The 14484-nt window shown below is 39.5% G+C and overlaps 1 protein-coding gene across 4 annotated transcripts in view; it reads left to right on the top strand.

The window, feature by feature from the left end:
• Window positions 1–14484, top strand: part of NALCN (sodium leak channel, non-selective) — a 328066-nt gene that overhangs the window by 279846 nt on the left and 33736 nt on the right. For all 4 annotated transcript variants that reach the window (XM_069467070.1, XM_069467067.1, XM_069467069.1 and 1 more), the window contains 6 exons: window positions 1342–1398; window positions 1639–1759; window positions 1857–1988; window positions 2948–3115; window positions 4783–4887; window positions 9910–10016. In XM_069467070.1, the coding sequence (XP_069323171.1) occupies window positions 1342–1398; window positions 1639–1759; window positions 1857–1988; window positions 2948–3115; window positions 4783–4887; window positions 9910–10016 (690 nt within the window). The remainder of the gene's footprint in view (window positions 1–1341; window positions 1399–1638; window positions 1760–1856; window positions 1989–2947; window positions 3116–4782; window positions 4888–9909; window positions 10017–14484) is intronic.

Below are 14484 nucleotides of genomic sequence, written 5' to 3'. Positions count from 1 at the left end.
TCAGAAGGTGACTGTATTTGGAGATAGGAACTTTACAGAAGTAATTAAATTAAAATGAGGTCATTAGGGTGGGCCCTAATCCAATAAGATTGGTTTCCTTATAAGAAATATGGACATAGACATATACAGAGAGAAGACCATGTGAAGACATGTAGGGGAAGATGGGCATCCACAAGTCAGAGGGAGAGGACTGGAGCAGATCCTCCCCTCACAGCTCTCAGAAGGAACCAACTCTACCGACATCTTGATCTTGGACCTCCAGCCTCCAGAATGATAAGGAAATCAATTTCTGTTGCTTAAGCCACCAGTCTGTGTTGCCTTGTTACAGCAGCTCTAGGAAACTCATACACACTATTATGACATTTCAGAGATGGGAGAGACCTCAGCAACCAGTTGGTATCATTTGTGTACCTTCTCCTTCAACAGAGCAGCGTATGTAAGTCTGCAGAGCTTAAGGCTTTGCTCAGGGACCCAGCTAGTACCTGGGTCTCTCCTAATTGCCAGCATGTTGTTTTTTCTGCTGTTCTAGAAAGACCTTCACAATTTAAAACACCTGAGTAATCATCATTAAAATCCTCCCTGAGTTTTCACAAATAAAAAAAAAGAAGAAGATGGAAGTTTAGAAGTTGATTTGATCTGTTCCCAAAGTGGGATTTTCATCTTGAATTATCCTGTTGGCTGCCTACAAGTTTACATCTAATTGCTAATTCTCCACTTCATTTAGTGTGGTGTAGTTCTCCTTTTGTCGGCAACACAGCTGATGTGGAATGAGACTGACAAAGACTTGGCTGTAATTGGGGACACAAACACAAAGAGCGTCAGGGGCCTCACTGATGATTGTTCACAGTCTTCCTGAAAGCGAAAACTATAAATCCCCCTCCCAAGAAATTCTATATAAATTATTCCACAAGATTACAGCTAAATGCAGAGTGAATAACTCTCTTTAATTTATGGAGTATTTTATTAAATTATTTTGAAGAACATCCTTGAACTAGTAAGGCAAACATTTTAAATGAGTGCTTCTAAGTGAAAGTCAAAATTTAATTTTGTGATACCCATGTCAGGAAATTTTGAATGGAGTCAAAAATTCTAAGATGAAATATCTTGAAAATTATAAAACTTTACTTTCATAAGCATCAACTGAAAAGTCTTTGGGTTTTTCTTTCATCTAATGTTCTCTGCCTTCCAAAGTCACATATAGTTAACATATTTTTATAATGGACATATTATAAAGGATATAAAAGAGATTATAGGTAGACTAGATGTTTGTAAATACCATGCTGCCAATTTATGATATACTTGCTATGTTGCAGAATTTCCTATGTGCGCTCTCTCTTACAGATCTAAAACAGACCCTGTCACAGGAGCTGTGAAAAATACCAAGTACCATCAACTATAGTAAGCATTACCAACTCCATTTTCCATTCACATTTGAAGTTTTCACGTACCATTTTACGCTGCACAAAAATATAAAAATTCTCTCTTATTTTCTTGCTATATAGTGTCTATGAAATAGAAGATTGAGGACTTATAAAAAAAATAGCCATCATGTTAATAGAGTCACAGAGGCCATCACCTGACTCTTAGCAGCCTTTCCTGGAATATTTGTGTTTCTCAATTTTGTTTGGTCTTTGGCAGTGATTTGCTGGGATTGGTCACTTACCTGGACTGGGTCATGATCATCGTAACCATCTGCTCTTGCATTTCCATGATGTTCGAATCCCCCTTTCGAAGAGTCATGCATGCACCTACTTTGCAGGTACTGCTGCTTAAATATCAGCTCACAGCTCACGGGTAAAATACTGACCTGCATTTTTTCTTTTCATTGTGACCAAACTGCCTCTTGCCCATTTCAGATTGCAGAGTACGTGTTTGTGATATTCATGAGCATTGAGCTTAATCTGAAGATTATGGCAGATGGCTTATTTTTCACTCCAACTGCTGTCATCAGGGACTTTGGTGGAGTAATGGACATATTTATATATCTGGTAAGTCTTTAGTTATTTCCTAACTGGAAAATGGAATGATTTTGTAAAATCTCCTACATTTCTTGGTACAAGAGTGAGATGTGTGAGTCGCAAAGGTTTAAATGCCCTGAGTTCCTAAATGGACTATAGAGTAGTCCATGATACGCAAATAAGGGACATGCACACAAAATCTAAATTAAAAGCATTATAAATATCTAGGGACAGTTATATTTTTCAAATACACCAATCACAATTGTATGTAAGAACAAGATGTACGTTAATAAAGCCTAAAATAGAAAATCTAGTTTGTATCCCATAATTCTTGCGGCTCCTATACTAAAGAAAGGTTGCCTCATATAAATCATGTTATTAATTAGCCCTTTCCTGTTAATTGCATAGTACAGTGATCGTGGTTGGACCTCTCTCTGATTACAGTGCACAGAATACCTGGCTATAGCAAGTGCCCATTCAACTGCTCAGTTAAACTAAATTGGGGAAGCATAGGAATGGACTCAAAAGAAATTTTATTTCTTCTATGTGTCCAAGAAGGCATGAAATTAATGTCTTTGCAGATACAACATGGAGAATTGTGATCATTAACAGGTAGCATTTTGCAGATTATTAATAAAATAGTAGTAACCTCAAATAAAAGGAATTCCAGTCATATTGACATCAGCGGAGCCTGCTGTGTAGTAACTTAAAAGAAGGAGCAGAACGCACGGGTATACGCACAGACACAGCGTGGGCACCTCCGTTTCATTCCTGCACACACATGATGGCTTTCCTTTGAGGCTTCTAACAGGTCTAGATTAAGTTCATTGCTTAAAGTTAACAGATTGCAAACACGACTGCTGAGTGCTTGTCTCACATAACACGTGGAATCTCTGCTACATGAAAAGTTGTGGCCAGTTGGCTCATGTAAAATGCAAATAGTAGAAGATAAATTACATCAATCCTAGAGATTATTTTTTTCTCTCTAGGTGAGCTTGATATTTCTTTGTTGGATGCCTCAAAATGTACCTGCTGAATCGGGAGCTCAACTCCTCATGGTTCTTCGGTGCCTGAGACCTCTGCGGATATTCAAACTGGTGCCCCAGATGAGAAAAGTTGTTCGAGAGCTTTTCAGCGGCTTCAAGGAAATATTTTTGGTTTGTTGGAGTTATCCTTTGCCTCCAGTTCACTGTAGTCTAGCTCCGTAATGTAGACAATGCGGGGATAAAGTGAGTCTTGCTTGTCAAGGTCAAGTCTATATTTTTGTTTATTACCAGAGGGTTATAAAGCCTAACAAAACACAATGCACTTTCAAAAACTTTGTCCATGGGTGTGTCTGGCTATCAGTTTATTTAATTCGGTGAACAATGAATGGGGACTCCAAAGAGATAGTATCTGCTGACTCTTTCATTCCTAACTCTTGACTCTAATTTCTACTTTGCGTTTTAGTCTCCCCATCAAGAAATTAAGGATAAGAAGATTCAACCCCATCTACTTCATATATGGATTTAGGAATTAATGCATTTGGGCTCATAATCTCACTCTGTATGTTCCCTAAAGCATATACCATAGACTTTGTCTCTAGATCTTAGGAGTGTTAACATAAAACAACTTAAAAAAAAAAATCTAACATACAGGTATACCCTCCTTTAAGTAACCTCAGTATACAGTAATGAATGTTTACAAATGAGGTTGGGAATAACATTCTTTTTAGTTGTGCAAACATTTATTTAGGGTCTTCTAAAAACAGGGCTGGAGATATAACAAGTAAGAGACTCATTGTTCACAATCTGTTACAGAAGGATCTTTGCCTTACAAAAGAGTGATCAAAAGATTCTTTTTATTATTGACGAGTTCTGCTTGTGCCTGAGATATACATGAATTAATTTACATAAACTTGTTTTGTATCTTGCTTTCTAGAAACATACATATGGTAAGAGAACAGTTGTAGGTGTAGTTGATACAAAGGTAGGTAGAGCATGATATTACTAGAGGCATAGAGTAGCTGACTTTTTAAAATGTATTTAAAAGTCCTTATTTTCTTTATGCAAAACCATGAAACTGGGTTTTCACACAGTTGGAAATAAAAGAAAGAGAATATCAGCTGATAACTAATGTTTTTGAATCTTTTAATCACTGATAGATTTTAGAAGAGAATCTATTTGTGCCTTTCTCCTGATGGTATTTCTGTGTAATGTTAGTATACTTAAAGTATATGTCTAGATTATTCAACCAGTATAGTTCAAATGGTCTGTTCCATATTTTACCCTTTGCCACTTTTCTCCCCTGAGTCAGCCAGCAGAGGGAGCATGAGTTAATTAACAGATTTGCTTTTTAGGACTGAATTATCTCCTGTCCTCTGTGCACAGCACATTCTCCTAATACACACCCTCATGCTCACAAGAAAGCAAACCCACTGTCTCTCTCATTTGTGCTCTGCTAATAAAGATATGAATTCTTTTTGAGACACTGGGAAAAATATAATTATTTAAGCATTTTTCCTTTGTTCCATTAAATAAAATAGAGCAAGATTTGATTTTAAAATCAAAAAAGTCCAAGTCATATAAAAAAATACCATATTCCATTTTCTTACATGAAAGCCATATGTTTTCATTTCAAGAATTCAAAGCCTGTTAATTTTCTCCTTTTGATATTCCAGTAAGACTAACTGAATGACCTATGGTGGAGATGTTAAAAGACAGTATCAAAAACCCATGAATTTTATACAATGTTATCTTTAAAAATCCAGTTTATATCACTGTTTAAACCAAACTTAATGTTTAGTTTTTACCAAAAGATTTAATATTTCATCAATTTCTTTCAGGTCTCCATTCTTTTGCTGACATTAATGCTTGTTTTTGCAAGCTTTGGAGTTCAGCTTTTTGCTGGAAAACTGGCAAAGTGCAATGATCCCAACATTATTCGAAGGGTAAGATGCACCTTTCTGGCTTTTGAAATAAAAATTAAGGTAGTTTACCCTGCCTTGGAAAGCATGTGGCTCAAGGGCTGCTGAGGCTACTTTGAGAACCCCCTGACAAAACTCTAAAATTCTCTTCCCACAAACTCCTTTTTGCTTAAGTGTGCAGTATGTCTGTTCTGACTGGGAAAGGTTTATAAGATGAAAAGCACATGTCAAAGAATTCTACTCTTCCCTCCTCTTCCAGTGTCAATCCGCTGTTGACACCATGGCTGAAGTCACCCAAGATTGCAGATGTTTGTAGCTGTGAGCCTCAGAAACTTTCCCTTTAGGTCTTCCCTAACTTGATCCTGCCTCTGTTGTCACAAGCAGAATAATTGAAAAGAAATTTGCATAGTGAGAAGTCGACAGTGTCTTTTCATCTTTTCTCATATTAGCAAGCAGCCCCATGCAAAAAATGTACGAGAGGCAAAGTTTGGCTCTTACCCCCTTTTTTTTTATTACTTCCCCACTCTCAGCATTGTCCCCGTTAGGAAACCGGTGCCTTCACATTGGCTCTTGGCTGTCCAAAACCTTCCCCTTTATGACGACCAACAAGGACCCTAACAAAGACCCAAACTTGAATACTTTCACTACAGCATTTCTCCTTCCCTTTCTTCAGTCAGTGTTAGTAAGAGGAGGCAGATGCTGTAACAACCCCAATATTTCAGTGGCTTAACATTTGAAATGTACGTGTAGCATATTGGCTAAGTTGGCCAGGTCTCCTTCAAATGACCATTCAGGGATTCAGGTTCCTTCTGTCCTATGTCTCCACCCTTCACTATGTCTTCAGAGCCTTCTTCGATTAGCGATTAGCTGGCAGATGAGAACAGAGGGCCATCTCTGTCGGAGAGGGCTGTGGTCTCACCAAGAAGTGTACACGCCCTCTCAACCCACATTCCACTAGCGAGAGCATGAGCTCACCGTACTGGAAGGGAGGCTGGAAAAAAAGGATCACAGTTTGGTTAATAATTAGTCAATCTCTGCGACACCATGCAGTGTCCCATTCTCTTAGGACTCCTCTCAATATTACAAATAGATTTAATAAAGTAAACCAAGTACTGCTGACGTATAAACTAAAAAAAATATTTTCTCTTTCACCCAAATAAAATAATGCCTTGATTCCATTAAAATGTGCATTTTCAAAAGGCCTAATGGAGCTGAACTGTGGTCTGAAAGTCATGATGGACCAAATTAGCTGGTGAAGGAAATAATGAATGAAGAGCTGAAGAATAGTCCACAAGCTTGTGCACGGAAAGAAGAGTTAGTTTAGATCCACACTGAATAATGGCCAGGAAAATAATAACAACGTTTAAAGATGAAGCCTACTGAGACTCTTGGATGACTCAGCGTATTAATAGTGGCCTAAGCACATGGTGACTTTATGGTGTCTGCTCATACCCAGCCCAAGCTGAAGATTGATGACGCTTACGGGGGATGGAGAGCAGGCAGCAGATGGGCACAGACACAGCTTGCACGATGCATTTATCCTCTTTCCTACAGCAGGGAGGTCCGTGGGGGCGCTAAGGAAAGCCTAAGGAGACTTAGCCGTCCTAGGGAGCCTCGGCACCAAGCAGAATAATTGAAAAGAAATTCGCATAGTGAGAAGTGGTTTGAGTCTTTTTATCTTTTCTAATCCCAATATAAGAGGCCAACCCAAGCATGCCACGTGGATGAAGGGATGTCGCTTCTATCTCAGAACTCCCGAGGAAAAGGGAAAACTGGATACGCCAACCTTTAGATGACACAGCTCGTGCTTAAAGGCCATGGAGCTTGAGCTGTCTGGGCCATGTTTTCCAGCTGGGAGAACATGTTGTTTTCTTGTAGTTGTCTGAGCACTTTCTCCTCACTCCTTTGCTCCTTTTCTTAAAACATGACAGCAGATGTCTTGAGACTGATATAGCTAGAGATATGGAGCCTAGAACTTAGTCACCAAAGCCCTGGAAACAAACTCCAAGGATACCTTTTGACAAGTAGCCATTAAATATCAGTTATTTAATGATAGCTATTATCAAGGCACCATGAAAGGTGAAATGAAATGAGGATTGGAAAAATGGGTAGGCCACTACCCCTGTTTTGCAATATTTTCTGTCCAACGAGAACATGTGTTTCATGTTCAAGCAAACTTAATATAAAGTCAGCAGTTAAAAGAGCACATGGGAAGCAAAAATAATGTGCAGTCTGATTTCAGCATGGGAAATTATGCTTCCAACTGGGAGTGCTGTGCAGGGACAGCTTCAGGGAGGAGATAGGATGTGAGACAGCAGGAAACGACCTCCCAAGCAGAGCAGGCAGGATGGAGAGAGACACAAAGTTTGCCGAGAGTCATGGTGCAGAGGGAGGGACAAAACAAGGAGGGACACACATGGGCTTTGGGATCTCGGCTCCTGAGATGAGAATCCAACTTTTGCAGGCTTGATCCAGGGACTTCATCCCTCTGCACCTGTGCCCTCCTCTATAACTCTTCTCACACGGTGATATTGTGCGTATTAGATTAGCTTGCTTATGTAAAGCAGCTAACCCAATTGTCAGACTTCATTGCCCTCCCATGTAGGAAAAAACTGAAAAACAAGGTCAGAAATGTAAGTTAGGGAAACATCATCAAGTTCCTGGAATGCCAGGCTAAGGGGTTTGGAATTTCTTTGATGAGAAGGGGGACGCCACTAAAGGTTTGCAAGAAGAGGAATCAGACACTTCTTCGTGCTCACAAAGCATGAGGCACTGTCCCTAGAATTGTTTTTGTTACCCAGATTATACAAATGAGGAAAACAGGTGTAGAAAGTTTAAACAATTTCTTCAAGGTCTCCCACCTAACAAGTTGGGAAGCTGGGACACATGTCCAAGCAGCCTGGCTTTTAAACACACAAAAGTGGGCTCAGGTGGCTCAGAAAGACAGATTAGAAGGGGCAGTAAGGCTGACTACATCATGAAGCCTCTATGTCATATGCTGCAACACAGCCTTTTAAAATAATGTTGTGGATAAATAGGTATGGTCATGAAAAGATAATCACAATATATTTCTAACTGAAAAAAGTGAGCTATGAGCTCATGTATGCATAGAAAAAACGACTGGAAAGATATACTCCAAAATATTAACTGTGTTTATGGGTCACTATAGGTTGTTTCCTTCCTTTTATTTATCCATGTTTCGTAAGTTAAAGATGTATTATTTGTGTAAAAAGGTTTTTATTTTAAAGAATTTTATTGGTAGGTAATCCAGAAAGAGGTAATGTTGGCATGAACTAAACTAGTTGTGATAAGGTGGAGACTTGGACCCTGAAGGATAGGAGAAGGTCTTGCTGATGCATTGCTGCTTGGGGGCCGGTCCAGCAACAGGAAGGGAGAAGCCCGGAAGTGACAGGATATAGGGTCAAAAGGGACTTTCAACAGGCAAAATGGAATTTCTGTTGAAATATTCAAAAGGTGGTCAAGAGTTTTACCATAATGGCCGGGCGCAGTGGCTCACGCCTGTAATCCTAGCACTCTGGGAGGCCAAGGCAGGTGGATGGTTAGAGCTCAGGAGCTCGAGACCAGCCTGAGCAAGAGCCAGACCCCGTCTCTACTAAAAATAGAAAGAAATTATATGGACATCTAAAAATATATATAGAAAAATTAACCAGGCATGGTGGCACATGCCTGTAGTCTCAGCTACTTGGGAGGCTAAGACAGGAGGATTGCTTGAGCCCAGGAGTTGGAGGTTGCTGTGAGCTAGGCTGATGCCACGGCACTCTAGCCCAGGCAACAGAGTAAGACTCTGTCTCAAAAAAAAAAAAAAAAAGAATTTTACCAAATACACCTTCAACCCAGAAAAGAAGTTTAGGCTCAAAATATGACAATTATAGCCTAAAAAGCAGAGATAGCCAAAGGGAGAACAAAAGTAAAATGAGTCCAAAACTTCTTACTGGTATTTAATTTTTAAATCTTTGTAAAAGCTTTATTGAGAGATAATTCAAACATCCTACAATTCACCCACTTCAAGTGTGTGATTCAGTGGTTTAAAAACTTTGTCATGTTCACAGGTTGCATGACCTTCACAACAGCCACTTTTGGAACATTCACATCCTTTCGAAAAGACGCCCTGTGTCTTTTAGCTGTTACCCCACCCCTTTGTCTATGCACCACCTCCAGCCCTAACAACCACTGATGTACTTTTTGTCTCTAAAGAGTTCTCTGTTCTGGACTTTCATATGAATGGAATCATATAATGTGTGATCTTTTGTGACTGGCTTTTTTCACTTAGCATAGTATTTTCAAGGGTCATCTGTGTTGTAGTATGTATCAGTTTTTCATCACTTTTTGTGGCTGAATAGTATTCCATTGTGTGTATAGGCCACATTTTGTTTATCTATTTGTCCAATCATCGACATTTGGGTCATTCCACCTTTTGGCTATCATGCATAATGCTTATGTAAATATCTGTGTACAAGTTTCTGTGTAGACATCACATTTTCATTTCTCTTGGGTAGATACGTAGGAGTGGAATTTCAGGCTCATATGGTAACTCCATGTTTAGTTATTTGAGAAACTGCCAGACTATTTTCCAAAGTGGCTGCACCGTTCTACATACCCACCAGTAGGATATGAGGGTTTCAGAATGAAGACTCTGATTTTTCCTCATCCTCACCAACACTCGTTGTTATCTCTCATTTTGATTATAGTCTTTCTAGTGGTTATATGGTGGTATCTCTTTATGGTTTCGATTTGCATTTTCCTAATAGCTAATAATGCTGAGCATCTTTTCATGTGCTTATTGGCCATTTCCATTTCTTCCCTGGAGAAATGTCTATTTGGATCCTTTGCCTACTTGCTAATGTTTTCAGTGTCAACTCTCACCTGCCCATCTCCTAAGTCTCTGCTATTATCTGCTGGGTAGCTATCCACATCACTGTCGTTAGAAAAAGGACATTTGGTATTCCTCGTAAAAAGTGTTTCCTATAGTTTCTGAGTTCATTTTCTGACTAGGTTTCCCCCTCTCCCCCTTTTGTTCTACTTTAGGAAGATTGTAATGGCATATTCAGAATCAATGTAAGTGTGTCCAAGAACTTGAACTTAAAATTGAGACCCGGAGAGAAAAAACCTGGATTTTGGGTGCCTCGTGTTTGGTAAGCATATCAGAAAAATATTCTGAAGAATGGTATTTTTGTTAATATTTGGCTTTAAATCAGTATAATATGGCATGAAACTAAAGGTAATTATGTTAGAGATATTAAAATGATTTTAAGTAATATAGGGCAAAGCACCGGATTACAACAGGATACAAGAATAAGGTAAATAATAGAACAAGTGGTACATTGAGTTCCACATTGCTTCATGAAACTAATGAAATATCACCTCAGTATTTTTCTAATACTTTAAAAGTATGTATCTGGATTAAATTGGCTTTGAAAATTAATGAGGCTTAAAAAACAATTTCCTATCAAATTAAATCTATACCCATCCTGAGTTTATATCTTTAAAAGAGGATCTGATGTCCTCATAACACTTGCAGAGAACCCTAAATCATAAAGCTATTTTGATTTTAAAACCCATTCACATTGAAGGATTTCCATTATTGCAATCAGTAACACAGTTGATTACATCTAACTCTCCCTTCAAAATTCATTTTTCTTAAAAATGAATTTTCAAAGCATTAGCATTTATATCAAAGCTAGGAGTACCTAGTACCTTCTTTCTCATCTAGCTTATTAATGACCATCGATGGAATCTCTCAGTCTGTTTCGTTAATGAGCTGAGTGTTCTATCAGCTTCATTTGTCCTTTTTAATTGTTACCTGTTTTTTTAATTTCTTTTTTACCTCTTGGAATAACAAATGAGCACCAGCAATTCTGCCTTTATCACAATTGATGTTCTCTCCTAAATGTCAAGACTCTTTAAAATGAATAGCAGCCGTACCCTAGCACTCTTTGTTACCTTTCTTTGGAACTTCTCTAATATGAAATTCACTTTTATAAACAATCCAATATAACTTATTTTAGGTTTTTTTTTAAATCCCAAGAACTAAGAAAAAAGATTAATTTTGAATGTGTGGCTGGAGCACGGATAGAGAGGAATGCAGCACATGAGGATAGCCTCTTCCAACTGCTAACTAGAAAACAGTCGAATTTACATTGCAATAGATGTCCATGAAGCATAAAAAATTTACTTTTCTGAGACAAAAATTTATTCTACCACAAATAACTTATTTATATCAGGACATCAAATGGGATTTTTTCCCCTACTGTTTTGAGATTTTGGCTAAAGCCTCACATCTGAGGTCAGTAGGGTATAAAATGTCTTTATATTCTACAGAGGACCAACTAGACCCATCCTAGCAGAGCTTATGAAAAGATTATCCACCTTCATCACCCAGCTCTAGCTTATGTAAAAGAAAACTCTACATTCAAAGATAATGTCATGGAAGTAAATGAAGCCAGGGGTAGAGAATCTGTGGCATCTCCCTCCCTTCACTGTGGAAGAAGGGAGAGGGTGCCTCCCACCCCAGCAAGTGAGGGAGCCCAGGAGGACCACTTAATATCAGAAACTGGCGAGGCAGGAACAGCAGGTCTTGTGGGCAGGCTGTTCTTCCCCTCTGGCAGAGCAGGGTTATCTGGTTCCTGGAGGGCCAAGTAGTCATTGCCTAGGACCACCTGGTCTGAGCCATCTTGAATGGAACTTACTGCAAAGGGCTTTGTGCTGGGGAGAGGGCACCCCTTTTGCAAGAGGCTGTGGGTGTCTTTCCAGGAGCCAGACCTGAGAATCGCCCACAGCAGCAAAGGTGCAATGAGGCACTCTTATGCTGAGGACTCAGGATATATAGTGTATTCATATATACTATACATGTACTAATAATTAATAAATGTAGTATATTAATCGAAAATTTGAGGTATGGCAAGGTCAACAGATCAGGTGACAATTGCCATTGAAAATGTAGTTTGTTACAGTTCCTAAAAGAGGGGGCATGTCACACCATGAGGGACCACATGAGGAACCCCAGTTTGCTCATGAGGCAGAGGGAGGGGAGAACTCTGGGGAAACCTATCTTGCGGTTTCCATGGGAAGGAACAAGGGCGGGAATTGGCTAGGTTGAATCATTTCAGCAGGCCAAGGGGCACAGGGGCTGTCCCCAGTTGTCTGGTGCCTGGCCCTGGGTGATCAGGGCAGGTGAATAGTGACCTGGAGTATGAGAGCTGCTAAAGGAAGTGGTTGTGGTGTGCACCCTGGGTTGGTGGGTTTGTATTTGGAAAGCACACCGCCAGGAGGAAGATGTCTCCCAAGGAGGGGAGGGGGCTGATGAGGGAGGCAAGCGGCCAAGGCAAGGTGGCTCAGGCAAATTACTGGGTTGTCCAGAACAAGATGCGCCCAGCACGTGCATGTAGGACAGATGTTAAGGCATCGGTCAACACAGGGAGTGTTTCTGAGGAACCCACAAATGCGCTCCATGAGAAAGCAATAGCTGCCACTCCGGGACACAGATGGCCAGAGTCCAGTCGCATCAGATAACAAGACTTTAACTCCATTTCTCTCACTGCAACTACATCCCACCCCAGTCTTGTAAGAATCAGAGAGTGGCCTGAAGAGGAGGAGTGGAAATGAAGGGAGCGGCCAACTCTTCTTTCCTGAAACCAGGGCTCGGGTTTGAGTGGCTGAGGATGGGGTCATCGTACAGGCTATGAGAACAAAGGTGTGATGTAAAATGGAGCGGGCTTTTTGAAAGAGACTGATCGTATGACTGAAAATGACAGAGAAGCTTTGGGACCTTCCCAAGATGTCAGAAAGGAAGCCGTAACACACTAGAAGGCAATGTGTGGAAAAAAGCAGTTGTACCTGCTGGCATTCAACCTGTTCCATAAAACCAGCTACGCAGGATTTTAAAAATCAAAGTGAAGTGAAATGGAATATTTTATGTAAGGTATTATTAGGGAGTTCAAGTTCAATGACATTTTAAAAGCGTAAGAGAATAGGCCATCCCTTGAACATCATCACAATTGCTTTTGTCCATTTGTCCAGGATATTGTGACTTGGATCATTTGCAGTGAAATAAAGATCTTTAGTCTACTAAATGTCAACTGTACCCATGATAATGTTCAAGATATTTCTTCTTTAGTAAGCTAATCAAGAGTTAGAAGCTGAAAATATTGTAATTTCGTATTGGCTAAATTATGATTAAGAAAATAAATTATGCCTGGGAATACACCTAGGGCATGCTTTGATAATTATAATTAGGACATAAATATGCACTAATTCAGGAGATAGTCTAGTTTCTATATTCTCTCTTCAGATGAATAATTTATTTTCTTCTGAGTCATTCAGACTTGATGAGATAAAAATCACCTCAGTAAAAGGATTAAACATATCATATATTATAAATATTATGTGTTTTATTTTAAGCAGAGGTCTGGAAAATAGGAAAATGGCATACATGGAAGAAAAATCAACAAAGTATTCAAGTTTACAATCAATGTATTTACTGAGTGCTTACTGTTCACCAGGTATTATGCTTGTCACTGTGATACAGCCCTGAATAAGCTATGGCCCTACCCCACAGGAGCTTTAAGTCTAGAGGGAATAGAAAATGAAATTACAAATAATTTTTTATAATATGCTTATGGCTTTGATGCTACACAGATAAGCCTGTTAGCCTACCTCTAGATAACCTGAGCTCGTCTCCAGGTAATTTGAAGTTACACTATGATAACGTTCTAGGCAGAAGGAGATCCGGTTTTGCAGAGTCTAAAGCTCAAACAATTCAGGGCACCAGGGTCTTGGAAGGGAGCTGTGCAAAGGGGGTCCTGAGGCTTAGGTTTCCTTGGCTTCGTGGTACACCTGCGTTTGATTCCTACAGAAAGGCAAAGGGTGCAATGGTGCACACCGGAGAGGCACCTGCCACAAACTAAGACAGGACCAAGAAGAACAACCAGGGGAGAAGACACATTGGTTAACTTTTGAAGGATGGCGAATAGGAATTAGACTAGTGGAAGGGGAAAGCTTCAGAGGCAGATGGGAAGAAAGGTCTAGGCAGAGGTTAGGTGTTGCAAGTTGAGACAACTCCACTGTCAAAGCTCCAGGCAAAAGGAATGTGGGCACCTTCTAGGAAGCACAAAATATTTCTGACTTCTTTAGGTGAAATGATTATGTGGATACAGGGTACCATTTTGGACAATGTTTTTCCCAGCATATCCACATCTAAGTCACATCTTCGTGGTGCCCCTACGTTCCCCAGAGGAGGAGTAGCTCTCCTTAGAGTGATCTTGGGGGCCTTGGAGCACTTTCCATTGGGAAGTAAAAGATTGACCAAATTGTGAGGTCAGAACCAATGTCCTCATTTTATGAATTGGACAGACAAGATTAAAATCTGTTAAAAAATTAACCAGAAAAGATGATATATAAACACCCTTCTAGTTTAAGGAAGAGTAACATGTAAAATGACAATAATGGATTATGTTTGGGATTTAGTGAAGTCCTCTGTAGTTATAGGTAAAATTGCAAACTTTCCAATTTTGCTAGCATGAACAAAGCATAAATAAACATCTTCTGTGATTAAAACTGAAAAAGACTTATTTTTAAAAATGTGATAAATTCTCCCAATTATTT

Source organism: Eulemur rufifrons, chromosome 4 (genome assembly GCF_041146395.1).
Source record: "Eulemur rufifrons isolate Redbay chromosome 4, OSU_ERuf_1, whole genome shotgun sequence".
Classification (NCBI taxonomy): Eukaryota; Metazoa; Chordata; class Mammalia; order Primates; family Lemuridae; genus Eulemur; species Eulemur rufifrons.
The sequence above is the reverse complement of the archived record's forward strand: the minus strand, read 5'-3'. Positions and strand labels throughout refer to the sequence as shown.